The 14,805-nt window shown below is 47.6% G+C and overlaps 1 protein-coding gene across 3 annotated transcripts in view; it reads right to left on the bottom strand.

Annotated features, from left to right (window-relative positions):
* ECPAS (Ecm29 proteasome adaptor and scaffold) overlaps window positions 1–13,976 on the bottom strand; it is a 126,193-nt gene extending 112,217 nt beyond the window's left edge. Inside the window, exons 1-2 of one of the 3 annotated variants that reach the window (XM_055271516.2) lie at window positions 12,766–13,157; window positions 626–729 (exon numbers count right to left, since the gene is read on the bottom strand). In XM_055271516.2, the coding sequence (XP_055127491.1) occupies window positions 626–647 (22 nt within the window). In that variant the 5' untranslated portion in view covers window positions 648–729; window positions 12,766–13,157. Of the gene's footprint in view, window positions 1–625; window positions 730–12,765; window positions 13,158–13,388 lie in introns of those variants that run through there. The other 2 variants (XM_055271514.2, XM_055271513.2) reach the window with 2 other exon arrangements.
* Between the last annotated feature and the right edge of the window lie 829 nt (window positions 13,977–14,805).

Here is a 14,805-nt window from a genome sequence, read left to right as displayed (position 1 = left end):
AAAACCTCCATGATGGCATTCCTCGAGCATGTAAAATGATTTTTTGTGATTGTGGCACACAAAGTTGTTTGTAAACGATCACCCATAATCTTTTCCTTGTACACAGTGCTAAATAACATCTCCAAGAGAGGCCGAGGTAGGTGGATCACTTGAGCCCACGAGTTCGAGACCAGCCTTCATGGCAAAACCCCATGTCTACTAAAAATATAAAAATTAGCCAGGCATAATGGCATGCGCCTGTAGTCCCAGCTACTCGGTAGGGCTGAGACAGGAGGATCACTTGAGCCTTGGAAGATCAAGGCTACAATAAGCCATGACTGTCCCACTGCACTCCTGCCTGGAGAACAGAGTGAGACACTGTCTCAAAAAAAAAAAAAAAGACTTCAAGTTTTATCTTTTTCTTCTTTTTGCAAATTTTTTTTATGTTTAGCATCACAGAGAATAGAGGCTTCAGGCATTTGTAAATTAACATGAACTTCACCAATTCTCTCAGGGTAGCTAGAAAAGGAAAAAAAAAAAAAACATGAAGATCTTGGGGGGAAATTGCTACCTGATAACCTATGCATTTTTAAATGCTGCTACAAAAAAAAAAATGCACACATCCTAAGGAACTAAATCTACTAACCTCTACAATCAATGTGATACATGGTTTATCCAATCTTGACAAAAATCCTCGGGATCACCAATGGTATGTTCATCCACTCGTACATATGCAATTGTATAAAGAATCTATTATTTAGAACACCAAAAAAATATAATTAACAGATGTATATGCATAGCTACAATTTTAAGAAAAAAATAAGCACTTTTCATTTCTTGTTAGATCTTTGATGCCCTGCTTTGCAAATTCAGTATGAGGAAAAAAAATTATAATGACTACCAAATTTGAGAAAGAATAAGGCATATGTTCACAAACCAAATTTACTGAAAACATGCTAATACTTCAAAAAATACACTGATAATCATTCGCTGAAGACTTAAAATCTCTAATACCAATGCAACGTATTTTATCATATATGTATATGTGTGTATATATCATAAATATATAAACTGTTACATTAGTTAGAAGTGTTTCAATTATACAATAGTTTTATAAGAAGTGTTACTAAACATGTATACATGTTTTTAGCACATTACATATGAGAACATAAATGGCTGACAGACACAACCCTGGCCACCGCTGACCTCTCTTAGCACTCTTCATCTCCTTTCTCTGATTATTTTCCTCTCGCTCTTAAATACGTATACGCGTGGCTCCCAGTCAGCTGCCTGTGAACAATATGCCCATTTCCACAGCTCTACCATAGGAATCATTCCCACACTATCTCCCTAGCTTCAGAGCCAAGGTTCCCACACACCCGCAATCCATGTGCCAAGATGTGTTATCTCTTCCCATTCTTAAAACAATCCTGGCCAGGCACAGTGGCTCACACCTGTAATCCCAGCACTTTGGGAGGCCGAGGAGGGCAGATTGCTTGAGTACAGGAATTCGAGACCAGCCTGGGCAACATGGCCAAACCCTGTCTCTATAAAAAACACAAAAATTAGCCAGGGATGGTGATGCCCGCCTGCAGTCCCAGCTTACTCAGGAGGCTGAGGTCAGAAGACGGATTGAGACCGGGAAATTGCAGCTGCAGTGAGCCGAAATCACACCACTGCACTTCAGCCTGGGTGACAGAGAGAGACCCTGTCTCAATAAAAAAGAAAAGAAAAGAAAAAAATCTTGTAAGTTTTATTATCTCATTTTACAGATGAGAAAACCAAGGCCTACAAGTTAGGTCCCTTGTTCAAGAACACGTTAAGAAGTATCAGAATCAGGATTCAAAACTGTCTCTGAATCCCAGCACTTTCGGAGGCCGAGGCGGGCGGATCATGAGGTCAGGAGATCGAGACCACAGTGAAACCCCATCTCTACTAAAAATACAAAAAAATTAGCCGGGCGTGGTGGCGGGCGCCTGTAGTCCCAGCTACTCAGAGAGGCTGAGGCAGGAGAATGGCGTGAACCCGGGAGGCGGAGCTTGCAGTGAGCCGAGATCGGGCCACTGCACTCCAGCCTGGGTGATAGAGCAAGACTCCATCTCAAAAAAAAAAAAAAAAAAGAAAAGAAAAACTGTCTCTGATTCCAATTCCAGAGGTTTTAGCCACTACTCAAAACAGTCTCCCTAAACAACATGGGGCCTCAATAATTCAACCCATTCATTCAACAGATAATCTTTCTGCTGAACACAGACTACCTATCTGTTGAATCTGTTCTCTCTGTCCTTCACTTTCCTAAATCTGTCTAGAGGCTACATCTCTTTTACTCCTCCACCTTCTAGTCTCAGGTCAGATTTAGATTCATCTCTAACTTCTCCCTTCTTTAATAACCCTCATCTCGTCAGCCAACAATTTCTCCCTATTTTAGGGATTTTAGATTATATTAACTCCTTGCCAAATCTACTTCCACTGTCCCAACTCAGACCCTAAGTTTCTTTTTACTTGGCCACTGTGATACCCTCCTAATTAGTCTTGCTGCTCTTGGTCTCCGGATCCTTGCAATCAGTGTTACGCCAATGCCACCTGTTACCCTTACAAAACAGACCTACTCATGTTACGCTCCTGCTTAAAAGCTTTGATGGTTCTCTACTGTCTACAGAACAAAGTCCAAACTAGTTCTGTTGGCATTCCTACAGCACGCTGGTCCCAACCTATCTCCACAGCATCATTTGCTATTACACCCCACACCAAAAATAATAATAATTTATAAGAGCTTAAGTGTTTACACAGTACATTTTCACATACATTAATCCTAACAATACTATGAGTGATTCTTGTCATTCCAATTTTATGAGGAAGAAACTGAGACTTGCAAAGGTAAGGTAATTTGTCCAAGATCTCAAATAATAAAGGCAGCATGGGCCAAGTCTCAAACCACACAGCTGATCCCCTTTCCCAGCACTTCACGCAGCCGTAACACCCCCATTCCCATCATAACAGACTTACTCAGCTTTTTTTGTTTTGCATAATATTTCCCTATCTCCATGTCTCAGCTCAAGCTATTTTTCCTTTAGCCTCAAATACCATTCTCATTTCTTGAGGTTTCCAAAGAACTGTTAGGCAGTTTACTTACTGTGCTTTGTGTACGTTATTTATATTTGCACATAAATCTGTCTCTGCACTGAATTATAAGCCCTCTGAGGACAGCACCATACATTATTTACTCAATTTTAAAAGTCTGCTTATTGAATTGAAAAAAATACGTGGCCAAAACAAGCCATATAAGATGGGAAGCATCAAGGCCAGGCCTGAAACGAGAGCTCAGCAACAGGGATCAAACCATCTGAGAACACTGGCAGTGACTTCAATTTTAACATCTATCTTCTGAACAAGGTCAATGCTCCTGTGCCAACTATTCTCACTGACACTGGCCTTTATTACATATTATAGTTTATTGAAAGCATAATTCAAAACAGAATGTGGTAGGCTGGGTGCGGTGGCTCAAGCCAATAATCTCAGCACTTTGGGAGGCCGAGGCAGGCAGATCACTTGAGGTCAGGAGTTCAAGACCAGCCTGGCCAACACTGTGAAACCCCATCTGAACGAAAAATACAAAAATTAGCCAGTTGTGATGGCGCACGCCTTGTAGTCCCAGCTACTCAGGAGGCTGAGACAGGAGAATCACTTGAACCTGGGAGGCAGAGGTTGCAATGAGTCAAGATCGTGCCACTGTACTCCAGCCTGGGTGACAGAGTGAGACTTTTGTTTCAAAAAAAAACAACCCAGAATGCAGTAAAAGTAAAAAAATCAGAATGGAAATTAATAAAAAATAGAAATATCCGTGGCCGTTTTCCATCTTCACTTTCCTATTTGGTTAAGTAACTAAAATTTAAATGATACAGGCTTGCCTTGGCCTTTCTACAAAGATCAGCTTGGAAGCCTGTATTCTGGTCATTTAAGCAATTGGCTCTTAGGGGCTATTTCAGTATGGCCACAGAATCATGTTCAACACACAGCTTCCCACATCTCATCCTCTAAAAGAGCTACCAGGATTCCCACCACTAGCAGAGGCTCTCTCAGAAGACACTTGACATGCTGATTATCTGGCCAAATTTTGCAACTGAAGTTTCCCATGGCTATGTCAAATGGTCAAATTGAACAGTGCATCCTTTAAGATTATAGGCTGTCGCTCCTTCATGAGTTGCCTTTATCCCAACGAAGATCAGATTCTAAGGATGCCTTCTAATTATAAAGCCCAGAATACGAAACCACTGAACAGCTGACCACGTGAAAAGTCTCAAATGCTTCCTTCCCTGTCGGAAATCTCTCAACCCACTGCTGAAATATTAACTATAATGTCAACTTTTCCATAAAGTGGCAGAAGATAATATTAGCAGAAAAACTAGCCACATGTCTTGCACTGAATTTCATTTCATTTGCAATAGTTATAATCACTCTAAGCATAAGGAAAGAAAGCTACAGGCTCTGACCTTAACTAATTTACAAACTAGATTTCAGCACTGCCTTTAACAGTCAAAACTAATGGTTTTCTTTTTTGGCAACTTACCCAAAAATCTACTATGTTCTGTTCAATAACATCAGAATTTTTTTTTTTTTTTTTTTTTTGAGATGGAGTTTCACTCTTGTTGCCCAGGCTGGAGTGCAATGATGCAATCTCAGCTCACCACAACCTCCGCCTCCCAGGTTCAAGTGGGAGTCTCACTCTGTCGCCCAGGCTGGAGTGCAGTGGCACAATCTCGACTCACTGCAATCTCTGCCTCCCAGGTTCAAGTGATTCTCCTGCCTCAGCCTCCCGAGTAGCTGGAACTACAGGCGTGTGCCACCACCACAAGCTAATTTTTGTATTTTTAATAGAGACAGGGTTTCACAATGTTGGCCAGGCTAGTCTTCAACTCCTGACCTCAAACCTCAGGAACTCCAAACCTCAGCTTCCCAAGTAGCTGGGATTACAGGCATGCGCCACCACATCTGCCTAATTTTGTATTTTTAATAGAGACGGGGTTTCTCCATGTTGGTCAGGCTGGTCTCGAACTCCCAACATCAGGTGATCCACCTGCCTCAGCCTCCCAAAGTGCTGGGATTACAGGCGTGAGCCACCGTGCCTGGTCTTTTTTTTTTTTTTTTTTTTTTGAGACAGAGTCTAGCTCTGTCACCCAGGCTACAGTGCAGTGGTGCGTTCTCAGCTCATTGCATCCTCTAGTTCCCAGGTTCAAGCAATTCTCCTGCCTCAGCCTCCCAAGAAGCTGGGACTACAGGTGCACGTCACAACACCCGGCTAATTTTTTTGTATTTTTAGTAGAGACGGGGGTTTCACCATGTTGGCCAGGCTGGTCTTGAACTCCTGCTCTCAAGTTATCCCCCAGCCTCGGCCTCCCAAAGTGCTGGGATTACAGGTGTGAGGCACCGCTCAGGCCCCGATTGCCACATTTTATACACTACAGAAGGTTCTTTCTGGATACTAGTTAGACACGAAAAAAAAAAAAGCCATCTTGATCTTGTTATGAACTATATATTCTCCCATGCAGGAATAACACAGTAGTAGCAGGGCAGAATTAATGCAAATTTTGGAATCAGACAATCTAAGTTCCAGTCCTAACTGTCTATTGAGGGTAGCTCTACCCCTGAGACAGTACCAGTACCAAACTCACAGGGTTGTTTTGAGGATTCAATTAGTTGATGCATGCAAAACAATTAGAACACACGGTAAACACACAATGAATAAACAGCTTTACTATTCTTCTATTATAATCACTGACTTAAACATGAGGTTAGTGAAAGGATAACAAATGCTAACAAGTCTCAACCCAAAATTAACCTATTTTTGGCAACTTTTTTTTTTTTTTTTTTTTTTGAAACAAGGTCTCGCTTTGTCACCCAGGCTAGAGTGCAGTGGTGTGATCTCAGCTCACTGCAGTCTTGACTTCCTGGGCGCAAGCCATCCTCCCCACTCAGCCTCCCAAGTAACTGGGACTACAGGTGTATGCCATCACACCCAGCTAATTTTTATATTTTTTGTAGAAACAGGGTTTCACCATGTTGCCCAGGCTGGTCTCGAACTCCTGGACTCAAGTGATCTGCCCGCCTCGACCTCCCAAAGTGCTGGGATTACAAACTGGAGTCACCGCACCCAGCCTTCTGGCAACTTTCATGCTCAATGGTATTACTCAAAAAAAAATAAATAAATAGGCCGGGCACAGTGGCTCACACCTGTAATCCCAGCACTTTGGGAGGCAGAGGCGGGTGGATCACGAGGTCAGGAGTTCGAGACCAGCCTGGCCAACATGGTGAAACCCCATCTCTACTAAAAATACAAAAATAAGTCAGGCGCGGTGTCACGCGCTTCTAATCCCAGCTACTCAGGAGGCTGAGGCAGGAGAATCGCTTGAACCCAGAAGGCAGAGGTTGCAGTGATCTGAGATTGCACCACGGCACTCCAGCCTGGGCAACAGTGCGAGACTCCATCTCAAAAACAAAATAATAAACAAATAAATAAATAAAAGAGAACCCTAACAGTCAATTTTGCTTCTCCTACAAAGTGTGGTAGCAGATATAACTGAAAGTTGCAGATTTCATTTAAATTGATATGACATAAATTACTATTACTTCAAGTGCAAGGAGGAAAATGTTCATTTGAAATCTATAGAAATGAAGTTTTACCAGCTACGCATCTCAAAATAACAGACCTGGGAATTACAGATGATACTACTTTAGTATTATCCACATCATACAGTCACATTTTGGTCCTTACTTATCTGTTTACACATATTCTTCCTCTTCCTCAATAGTATTGTAATTCCTTTGGTGGGCTTTGGTGTCTCTTTTGTACCCAACAGCAATGATAAACAACAGTCAAATGGTTGGATTAAGGTAACATCTAGCTGAGAATCTGGCAATGCATCTGATTTGAACTGTTCATCATACACACTCTATGGTGCAAAGAGGTAAGATGGCCTCAAGGATGGCTGTGAGTGCATGCTAGAGGCTGAGGACACCGGTGAGAGGTGACAGCGTGCTGGCAGTCCTCACAGCCCTTCCTCGCTCTCGGTGCCTCCTCTGCCTGCGCTCCCACTTTGGCGGCACTTGAGGAGCCCTTCAGCCCACCGCTGCACTGTGGGAGCCCTTTCTGGGCTGGCCAAGGCGGCAGCCGGCTCCCTCAGCTTGCAGGGAGGTGTGGAGGGAGAGGCGCGAGCGGGAACGGGGCTGCGCGCAGCGATTGCGGGCCGGCTGGAGTTCCGGGTGGGCGTGGGCTTGGCGGGCCCCCCCACTCAGAGCAGCCGGCCGGCCCTGCCGGCCCCGGGCAGTGAGGGGCTTAGCACCCAGGCCAGCGGCTGCGGAGGGTGTACTGGGTCCCCCAGCAGTGCCGACACACCAGCACTGCGCTTGATTTCTCACCGGACCTTAGCTGCCTTCCCGCGGGGCAGGGCTCGGGACCTGCAGCCTGCCATGCCTGAGCCTCCCACCCCCTCCATGGGCTCCCATACAGTCGGAGCCTCCCAGATGAGCGCCACCCCTGTCCACAGCACCCAGTCCCATCAACCACCCAAGGGCTGGGGAGTGTGAGCGCATGGCATGGGACTGGCAGGCAGCTCCACCTGCAGCTCCGGTGCAGGATCCACTGGGTGAAGCCAGCTGGGCTCCTGAGTCTGGTGGAGATGTGGAGAACCTTTATGTCTAGCTCAAGGATTGTAAATACACCAATCGGCACTCTGCATCTAGCTCAAGGTTTGTAAACACACCAATCAGCACCCTGTGTCTAGCTCGAGGTTTGTGGATGTACCAATCGACACTCTGTGTCTGGCTGCTCTGGTGGGGCCTTGGAGAACCTTTGTGTCGATACTTTGTATCTAACTGATCTGATGGGGAAGTGGAGAACCTTTATATCTAGCTCAGGGATTGTAAACGCACCAATCAGCACCCTGTCAAAACAGACCACTCGGCTCTACCAATCAGCAGGACGAGGGTGGGGCCAGATAAGAGAATAAAAGCAGGCTGCCCGAGCCAGCAGTGGCAACCCGCTCGGGTCCCCTTCCACACTGTGGAAGTTTTGTTCTTTTGCTCTTTGCAATAAATCTTGCTACTGCTCGCTCTTTGGGTCCACTCTGCTTTTATGAGCTGTAACACTCACCGCAAAGGTCTGCAGCTTCACTCCTGAGCCAGGGAGACCACAAACCCACCAGAAGGAAGAAACTCTGAACACATCTAAACATCAGAAGGAACAAACTCCGGACACGCCGCCTTCAAGGACTGTAACCCTCACAGCGAGGGTCCGTGGCTTCATTCTTGAAGTCAGTGAGACCAAGAACCCACTAATTCCGGACACACCGGGACTACCTTCCAGCTGCAGGACCCAGGGGACCTAGGAAGCCTGTTTCCCTCTCCATAAAGGAGCAATAATAATGTTACCTACCTTTCAGGGTTATTCTGAGGAATAATACATACAAAGCATTTAAAACAATGCTGGTGCTGAAATATTTAGGGGGGAAGGTGTGTTAATGTCACCAATTTACTCTGAAATGCATAAAAAAAGATGGAGTAATAAGTACTTAATACCACTGTACACTTAAAAACTGTTAAGGCAGGCAGGGCACAGTGGCTCACACCTGTAATTCCAGCAATTTGGAAGACCGAGAGGGGCGGATCATGAGGTCAGGAGGTCGAGATCAGCCTGGCCAACACAGTGAAATCCTGTCTCTACCAAAAAAAAAAAAATTAGCCAGGCCTGGTGGTGGTGCACACCTATATTCCCAGCTACTCGGGAGACTGAGGCAGGAGAATCACTTGAACCCAGGATGTGGAGGTTGAAGTGAGCCAAGATCGTGCCATTCCACTCCAGCCTGGGTGAGAGAGCAAGACTCCGTCTCCAGAAAAAAACAACAACAAAAAAAATTGTTAAGGTGGTAAATTTTATGTGTATTTTACTACTATTTTTTAAAAAATAAAGTAAAACTAAAAATTGGCCAAGCATGGTGGCTCACGCCTGTAATCCCAGCATTGTGGGAGGCCGAGGTGGGTGGATCACAAGGTCAGGAGTTGAAGACCAACCTGGCCAAGATGGTGAAACCTCGTCTCTACTAAAAATGCAAAAATTAGCTGGGCGCAATGACAGGCGCCTGTAATCCCAGCTACTCAGGAGGCTAAGGCAGGAGAATCGCTTAAACCCGCGCGGCAGAGGTTGCAGTGAGCTGAGATCGCGCCCCACCGCACTCCAGCCTGGGTGACAGACTGAGACTCCGTTTCAAAAAAAAAAAAAAAAAAAAAAAAAATTTAACAATTTTTAAAAATCTACTGAGATGGACAAATGACAAAGTTTGCTACAATAGTAAATATGATAAAGTTATTCGACTATCAATGATAGAATCTAAGTGCCGGGTACACGAATGTTCACTTTCAATTTTTCTGTGTGTTTGAAGATTTTTTACAATAAAATGTTAGTAGAAGAGAACAATGCTGGCATTTAGTAGTTTGCTTTTACTATCATCTACTAGTCATAAATAATAGAAAATATTCAGATAATTCTCTCCTTTTTTTTAGTGAAATTCTTAAAAGCACTTTTTTTTTTTTTTTTTTTTTGAGACGGAGTCTAACTCTGTTGCCCAGGCTGGAGTGCAGTGGCACAATCTCGGCTCACTGGAACTTCCACCTCGCAGGTTCAAGTGATTCTCCTGCCTCAGCCTCCTGAGTAGCTGGGACTACAGGCATGTGCCGCCACACCCGGCTCAATTTTGTATTTTTAGTAGAGACAGGGTTTCACCATGTTGGCCAGCCTGGTCTTGAACTCCTGACCTCAGGTGATCCACCCATCTCGGCCTCCTAAAGTGCTAGGATTACAGCTGTGAGCCACCACACCTGGCCAAAAGCACATTTTATCAGCATCTGCTGTTTTATTATAGCCATTCTAAAACTAAAAGTGGTTTATATGAAACTTCTTAATGAGTGTACATGTATATGCTTTCAAGTTAAATTATTCTAAGGTATCAACTGCCACGTATTCAGTCTCTCCTGAAGAAATACAGAAACCAAGTCCACAGATATCTGTGGCTGATGACTGACAATTTAACTGAACAAAACAAGGAGAAGGCAAGGATTGGAATTATTTGTTCCTAACTTTCTATTAGCTACTAGAGCCAGGAAATCTCTTAACAGCATCTTAACCAGTACCTGAATGTATGGAAGCACACTGCACAGACACAAATACTTCAGCCACTTCAGAATATCCAATTCTTCCTCTAGTTTTGTTCCCATTCCTGCTAGCAATTCAGACTTTAATGTGTTTGGTGCTACAACAGGAACTCAGATGTCATACAGCATAGCAATTGAGAAAAAATCAGACCTCACACCCATCAGGATGGTTACTACTGACAATATAGATAAGTGTTGGCCAGGATATAGAGAAATTAGAACTCTGTGTATTGTTGGTGGGAATGTAAAATGGTACAACTACTGTCAAAAACAGTACAGTAGGGGCCAGGCGCGGTGGCTCACGCCTGTAATCCCAGCACTTTGGGAGGCCAAGGCGGGCGGATCACAGCAGATCACAAGGTCAGGAGACCGAGACCATCCTGCCTAACACGTTGAAACCCCGTCTCTACTAAAAATACAAAAAATTAGCCAGGCGTGGTGGCGGGCGCCTGTAGTCCCAGCTACTAGGGAGGCTGAGGCAGGAGAATGGCGTGAACTTGGGAGGTGGAGCTTACAGTGAGCCGAGATCGCGCCACCGCACTCCAGCCTGGGCGACAGAGCGAGACTTGGTCTCAAGAAAAAAAAAAAAAGAAAAAAGAAAACAGTACAGTGGTTCCTTAAAAATTTTAAACTAGAATTATCACATGATCCAGCAATTACATTTCTGGGTATGTACCCAAAAGAACTGAAAGCAAGGTCTCAAAGAGGTATCTGTACACCCATGTTCACAACAGCATTATTCCCAATAGCTAAAATGTGGAAGCAACCCAAGCGTCCATAGACAGATAGATGGACAAGGAAATGTGGTATATACATACAAGGGAATATCATTCAACCTTTAAAAGGAAAAGAAATTCTGACACACGCAACAACATGGATGAACCTTGAGGACATTATGCTAAATAAAAATAAAACCAGTCACAAATTCTGTATGATTCCATTCACACGAGGTAGGAAGAATACTCAAAATCACAGGAACAGAAAGTACAATGATGGTCGCCAGGGGCTGAAGGGAAGAGGGAATGAGGGTTTGTTGTTTAATGGGTATCAAGTTTCCGTTTTGCAAGATGAAGAGTTCTGGAGATGGATGGTGGTGATGATTGCACAACAGTGTGAATGTACTCAATCCCACTGAACTGTACACTTAAAAAATGGCTAGGACGGGAAATTTTATGGTATGTGTATTTTTATCACAATTAAAACAAAACATGGAACTGTTCTCAGAAGGCCTGGTGGTGCTTCCACGTGGAACCGACAGAAGAGCAATCCGTAGCCCACTTCTACCTCTAATCGCACCATGAGACCTTGTCTCCTCCGACTCTCCAATCTGCTCAGGATCACACCAAGTGTTTACTTCAGCTTCAAAAAGAGCAAACAGTATTCCTGCTCCACCAGTTCTGTGTCAAAGCAGCAAAGAACTTAATCTCTCCAAACCTGCCTCCTCTTTAAAACAAGGATAATTCCTACCTATCTGCCTCACAAGGTTGCTATGAGGGCAAAAGTGAGATCACGTATATAAAAGTGGCTTTAAACTGACAAGCACCAGAGAAACATACATTACGTGTATAACTACTTTCATATGGAAATTCAGAAGCGGCTTTAACAACATAAGTTTCGTAAAGCTTGCAACACCTCACCCATGCTTTATTCCATTTAAAACCCACATCATCTCCAAATAACACCTTTCTTGTTTTTTCCATAAACTGAAGGGCAACATTGGGGAAAAAAAAAAAAGGAAAGAAAGAAAGAAAACCCTTGGGGGGGGAGGGAACACTCAAAACCCAATCAGAAATTATCTCACATGTCCTATGTCCTATGAAAATACGTTATTTATGACCCCAGCGTGGGCCCGCGGCGCCCCGGAACTACACTTCCCACAAAGCATCGAGGCGAACTCCGGCGGCGGGCGGGGCGGCCTGGGATTCAGGGTGACCACCGCTCTCCCCAAACAGGGACCGCCGTCCCCGGGAAGGCTGCACCGCGTACGATCGAGGGGGCACTAACTCTCCTTTCTGAAAGCGCTGTCACCCCGTGGTTTCTCCTGCGGTTCGACCGGCGACCCTCTCCGCCCTCCCTGCTCCATCTGAGGGTCACCGCCTATTCGTGACCTTTCGGCTGATTACTAGAGTGTCACAAAAAGGCATCTTCTCCCCCTTCCCGAAAGCTCCATTTCTAGAACTCGCCCAGCCGTCGGGGACCAGGGGCCAGGCGGGGTCAGACGGGACGGGCGGACACTGCTCGTCACCCCGGGGCTCCGGCCCTCCTGCCAGCCGAGGCTCAGTGGGCAGGGGGCTGGGCTCCCCCCACCCCGGGCCAGGGCGGATCGCGGGCAGAGGTGGCTCCGCCCGGGGCTCCGGTTTCAATTTCGCAACGTGACGGTGCAAACCTGAGGCCTACAAACGCCAGCGGCGACGATCCGCGCCCCGCCCGCCCGCCAGGCCCGGGCTCCCCAGCTCCCCGCACGCCGCGGCCGCCGCCCACCCACCGGGCCTGGCGCCCCAGACCTCCAGCCTAGATGCGGCCGCCGCCCCCCGGCACCGCGCGGCGCCCGTTCCGGCTCGCGGCCGCAGGTTCGGCCGCGGCACTTACTCAGCTCATCCTGGGAGGCGGAGGCGGCGGCCGCAGCCATGTTGCGCCGGGGAGGGAACGAGGGAGGAGCTGGGGGGGCAGGGCGCGGCCGGGGGGCTCGCGGCTCGCGGTGCTGCAGGGGCCGCGAGCCGCCTCCGGTCACTCGCCGCGGACCGCGCTGTGCCCCGAGGCCCGCCCGCCGCCGCCGCCGCCGCCGCCGCCGCCTGCGTCCTCCGCGTCGCGAGCGTCGCTCTTCGCTGCCCCCGCGAGCTCGCGAGTCAGGCGCTCCCGCAGCCTCGCGCCTCTGCGGAGCCGCTGCCGCTGCCGCTGCCGCCGTCTGTGCGGCCGAATCCCAGTGCGCCAGGCCCGCGCGGCGGCTCTGCGACTCCGCCGCCGCGCTCGCCCAACTCACGCCGGTTTTATATTTAGAAAGAGCTGAGCCATCCTCCCAGCGGCCCCCCCGCCGGGCCCCTCGCGCGCCCGCCCGCCCTCGCTCGCTCGCGGCTCGTCCTGCCCACCTGTCGCCGCCCGCCCCGCGTGCGCTCCCCGCGCGGACTCGACACGCGGCGGCCTGTGCGGGCGGCCCGGCCTAACCGCCGCGCGCGCAGAGCCAGCCCCCCGCGGCCCCGGGGCGGGCCTCTGACCTGAGTCGGAGCCGGTCTCCATGCCGCGGACGCTGCGCTCGGCGCCGCGAGGTGAGGGCTGTGGAGCGAGGCGTTCGGCGGGCCGGGCCCCGGGGAGCCGCGCGCCGCAGTCCGTGAGGGGCTGGGCCGAGCGGGCCCGGGCTGCCTTAGCGGCCGGGGGAAATCCTCGAGGCGGGACCGGAGCGCCCTTTTCCCAGGTCTGCGACTGTCACGTTGGCTGGGCCCGACCTGGGGAAACACGCCTGTCCAAAGGAAGAGACGTGGACTCAGAAAAGTAGAGCCGGGCTCGGAGTCGGAGGGAGGAAGCCCCGCCCTGCGCCTCCCGCCGAACTTCTCGGCCCCGTTGCTGACTCAGTCCCGGGCGAACCCCTGCGCCGCAGCGGCCCCCGACAGCCCCGTCCTGGTGTGGAGGTTGCTGGTGCTCCCAAAACGCCTAGCGGGAGCAGGGGGTCCACTCAGCACTGCAAAAGTTAGACGAGCCAAGATTCCTAAAGTTCACATGGAAGTATCTATGCCTATGTGAGCTCTGAGATTTTGTTCAGATACCCTATGTTCTTTTCGGTAACCAGAGTGATTTATTTTGGATATGCTGATTTTAACTTTCTGCCTTCGCTTTGTCCGTGAGGTCTTACACACTTGCAAAATGAAATTCAAATTCAGAGGTTGCATAATTGCTGTACTTTAAGTGATGGTACTGTCATAACAAATTAGATACAAGATCAGATACTTTTTTTTATATAAGGACGCAATCAAGTCTTAAATGGATTGAAATTGCATTTATTCCTTAAAGCAGAAATCTATAAAGCCCTAAGTAATGTCATGAAGATGGAATATATGTCATTCCTGTTGTAACATAGGCCAAGTACAAGGTACAACACTGAAGACATTTTTATTTACTTTATTGTTTTTATTATAGAAATTATACATGATCTTCGGCCGGGCGCAGTGGCTCACCCCTGTAATCTCAGCTCTTTGGGAGGCCGAGGCGGGTGGATCACGAGGTCGGGAGTTTGAGACCAGCCTGGCCAACATGGTGAAACCCTATCTCTACTAAAAATACAAAAATTAGCTAGGCGTGGAGGCGCGCGCCTGTAATCCCAACTACTCGGGAGGCTGAGGCAGGAGAATCACTTGAACCCGGGAGGCGGAGCTTGCAGTGAGCCGAGATGGCACCACTGCATTCTAGCCTGGGGGACAGAGCGAGACTCCGTGACTCCGTCTCAAAAAAAAGAAAAATTATACATGATCTTTGTAAAAAAAAAAAATGCAAACGATTTGGAGTATCATAAAATGAAAAGTGAAAGTCCTTCCTCCTAGCCCCACCATCCCACTCTGCAGAGAAATTATGACTAACAGTTACAGTTAAGTGTGCAGAAGACCTTTTCTCTGGACGTATATATACAGCCCCATGTATGGC

This window comes from Symphalangus syndactylus, chromosome 3 (assembly GCF_028878055.3).
Source record: "Symphalangus syndactylus isolate Jambi chromosome 3, NHGRI_mSymSyn1-v2.1_pri, whole genome shotgun sequence".
Classification (NCBI taxonomy): domain Eukaryota; kingdom Metazoa; phylum Chordata; class Mammalia; order Primates; family Hylobatidae; genus Symphalangus; species Symphalangus syndactylus.
This window is presented reverse-complemented; position numbering and strand designations above follow the sequence as displayed.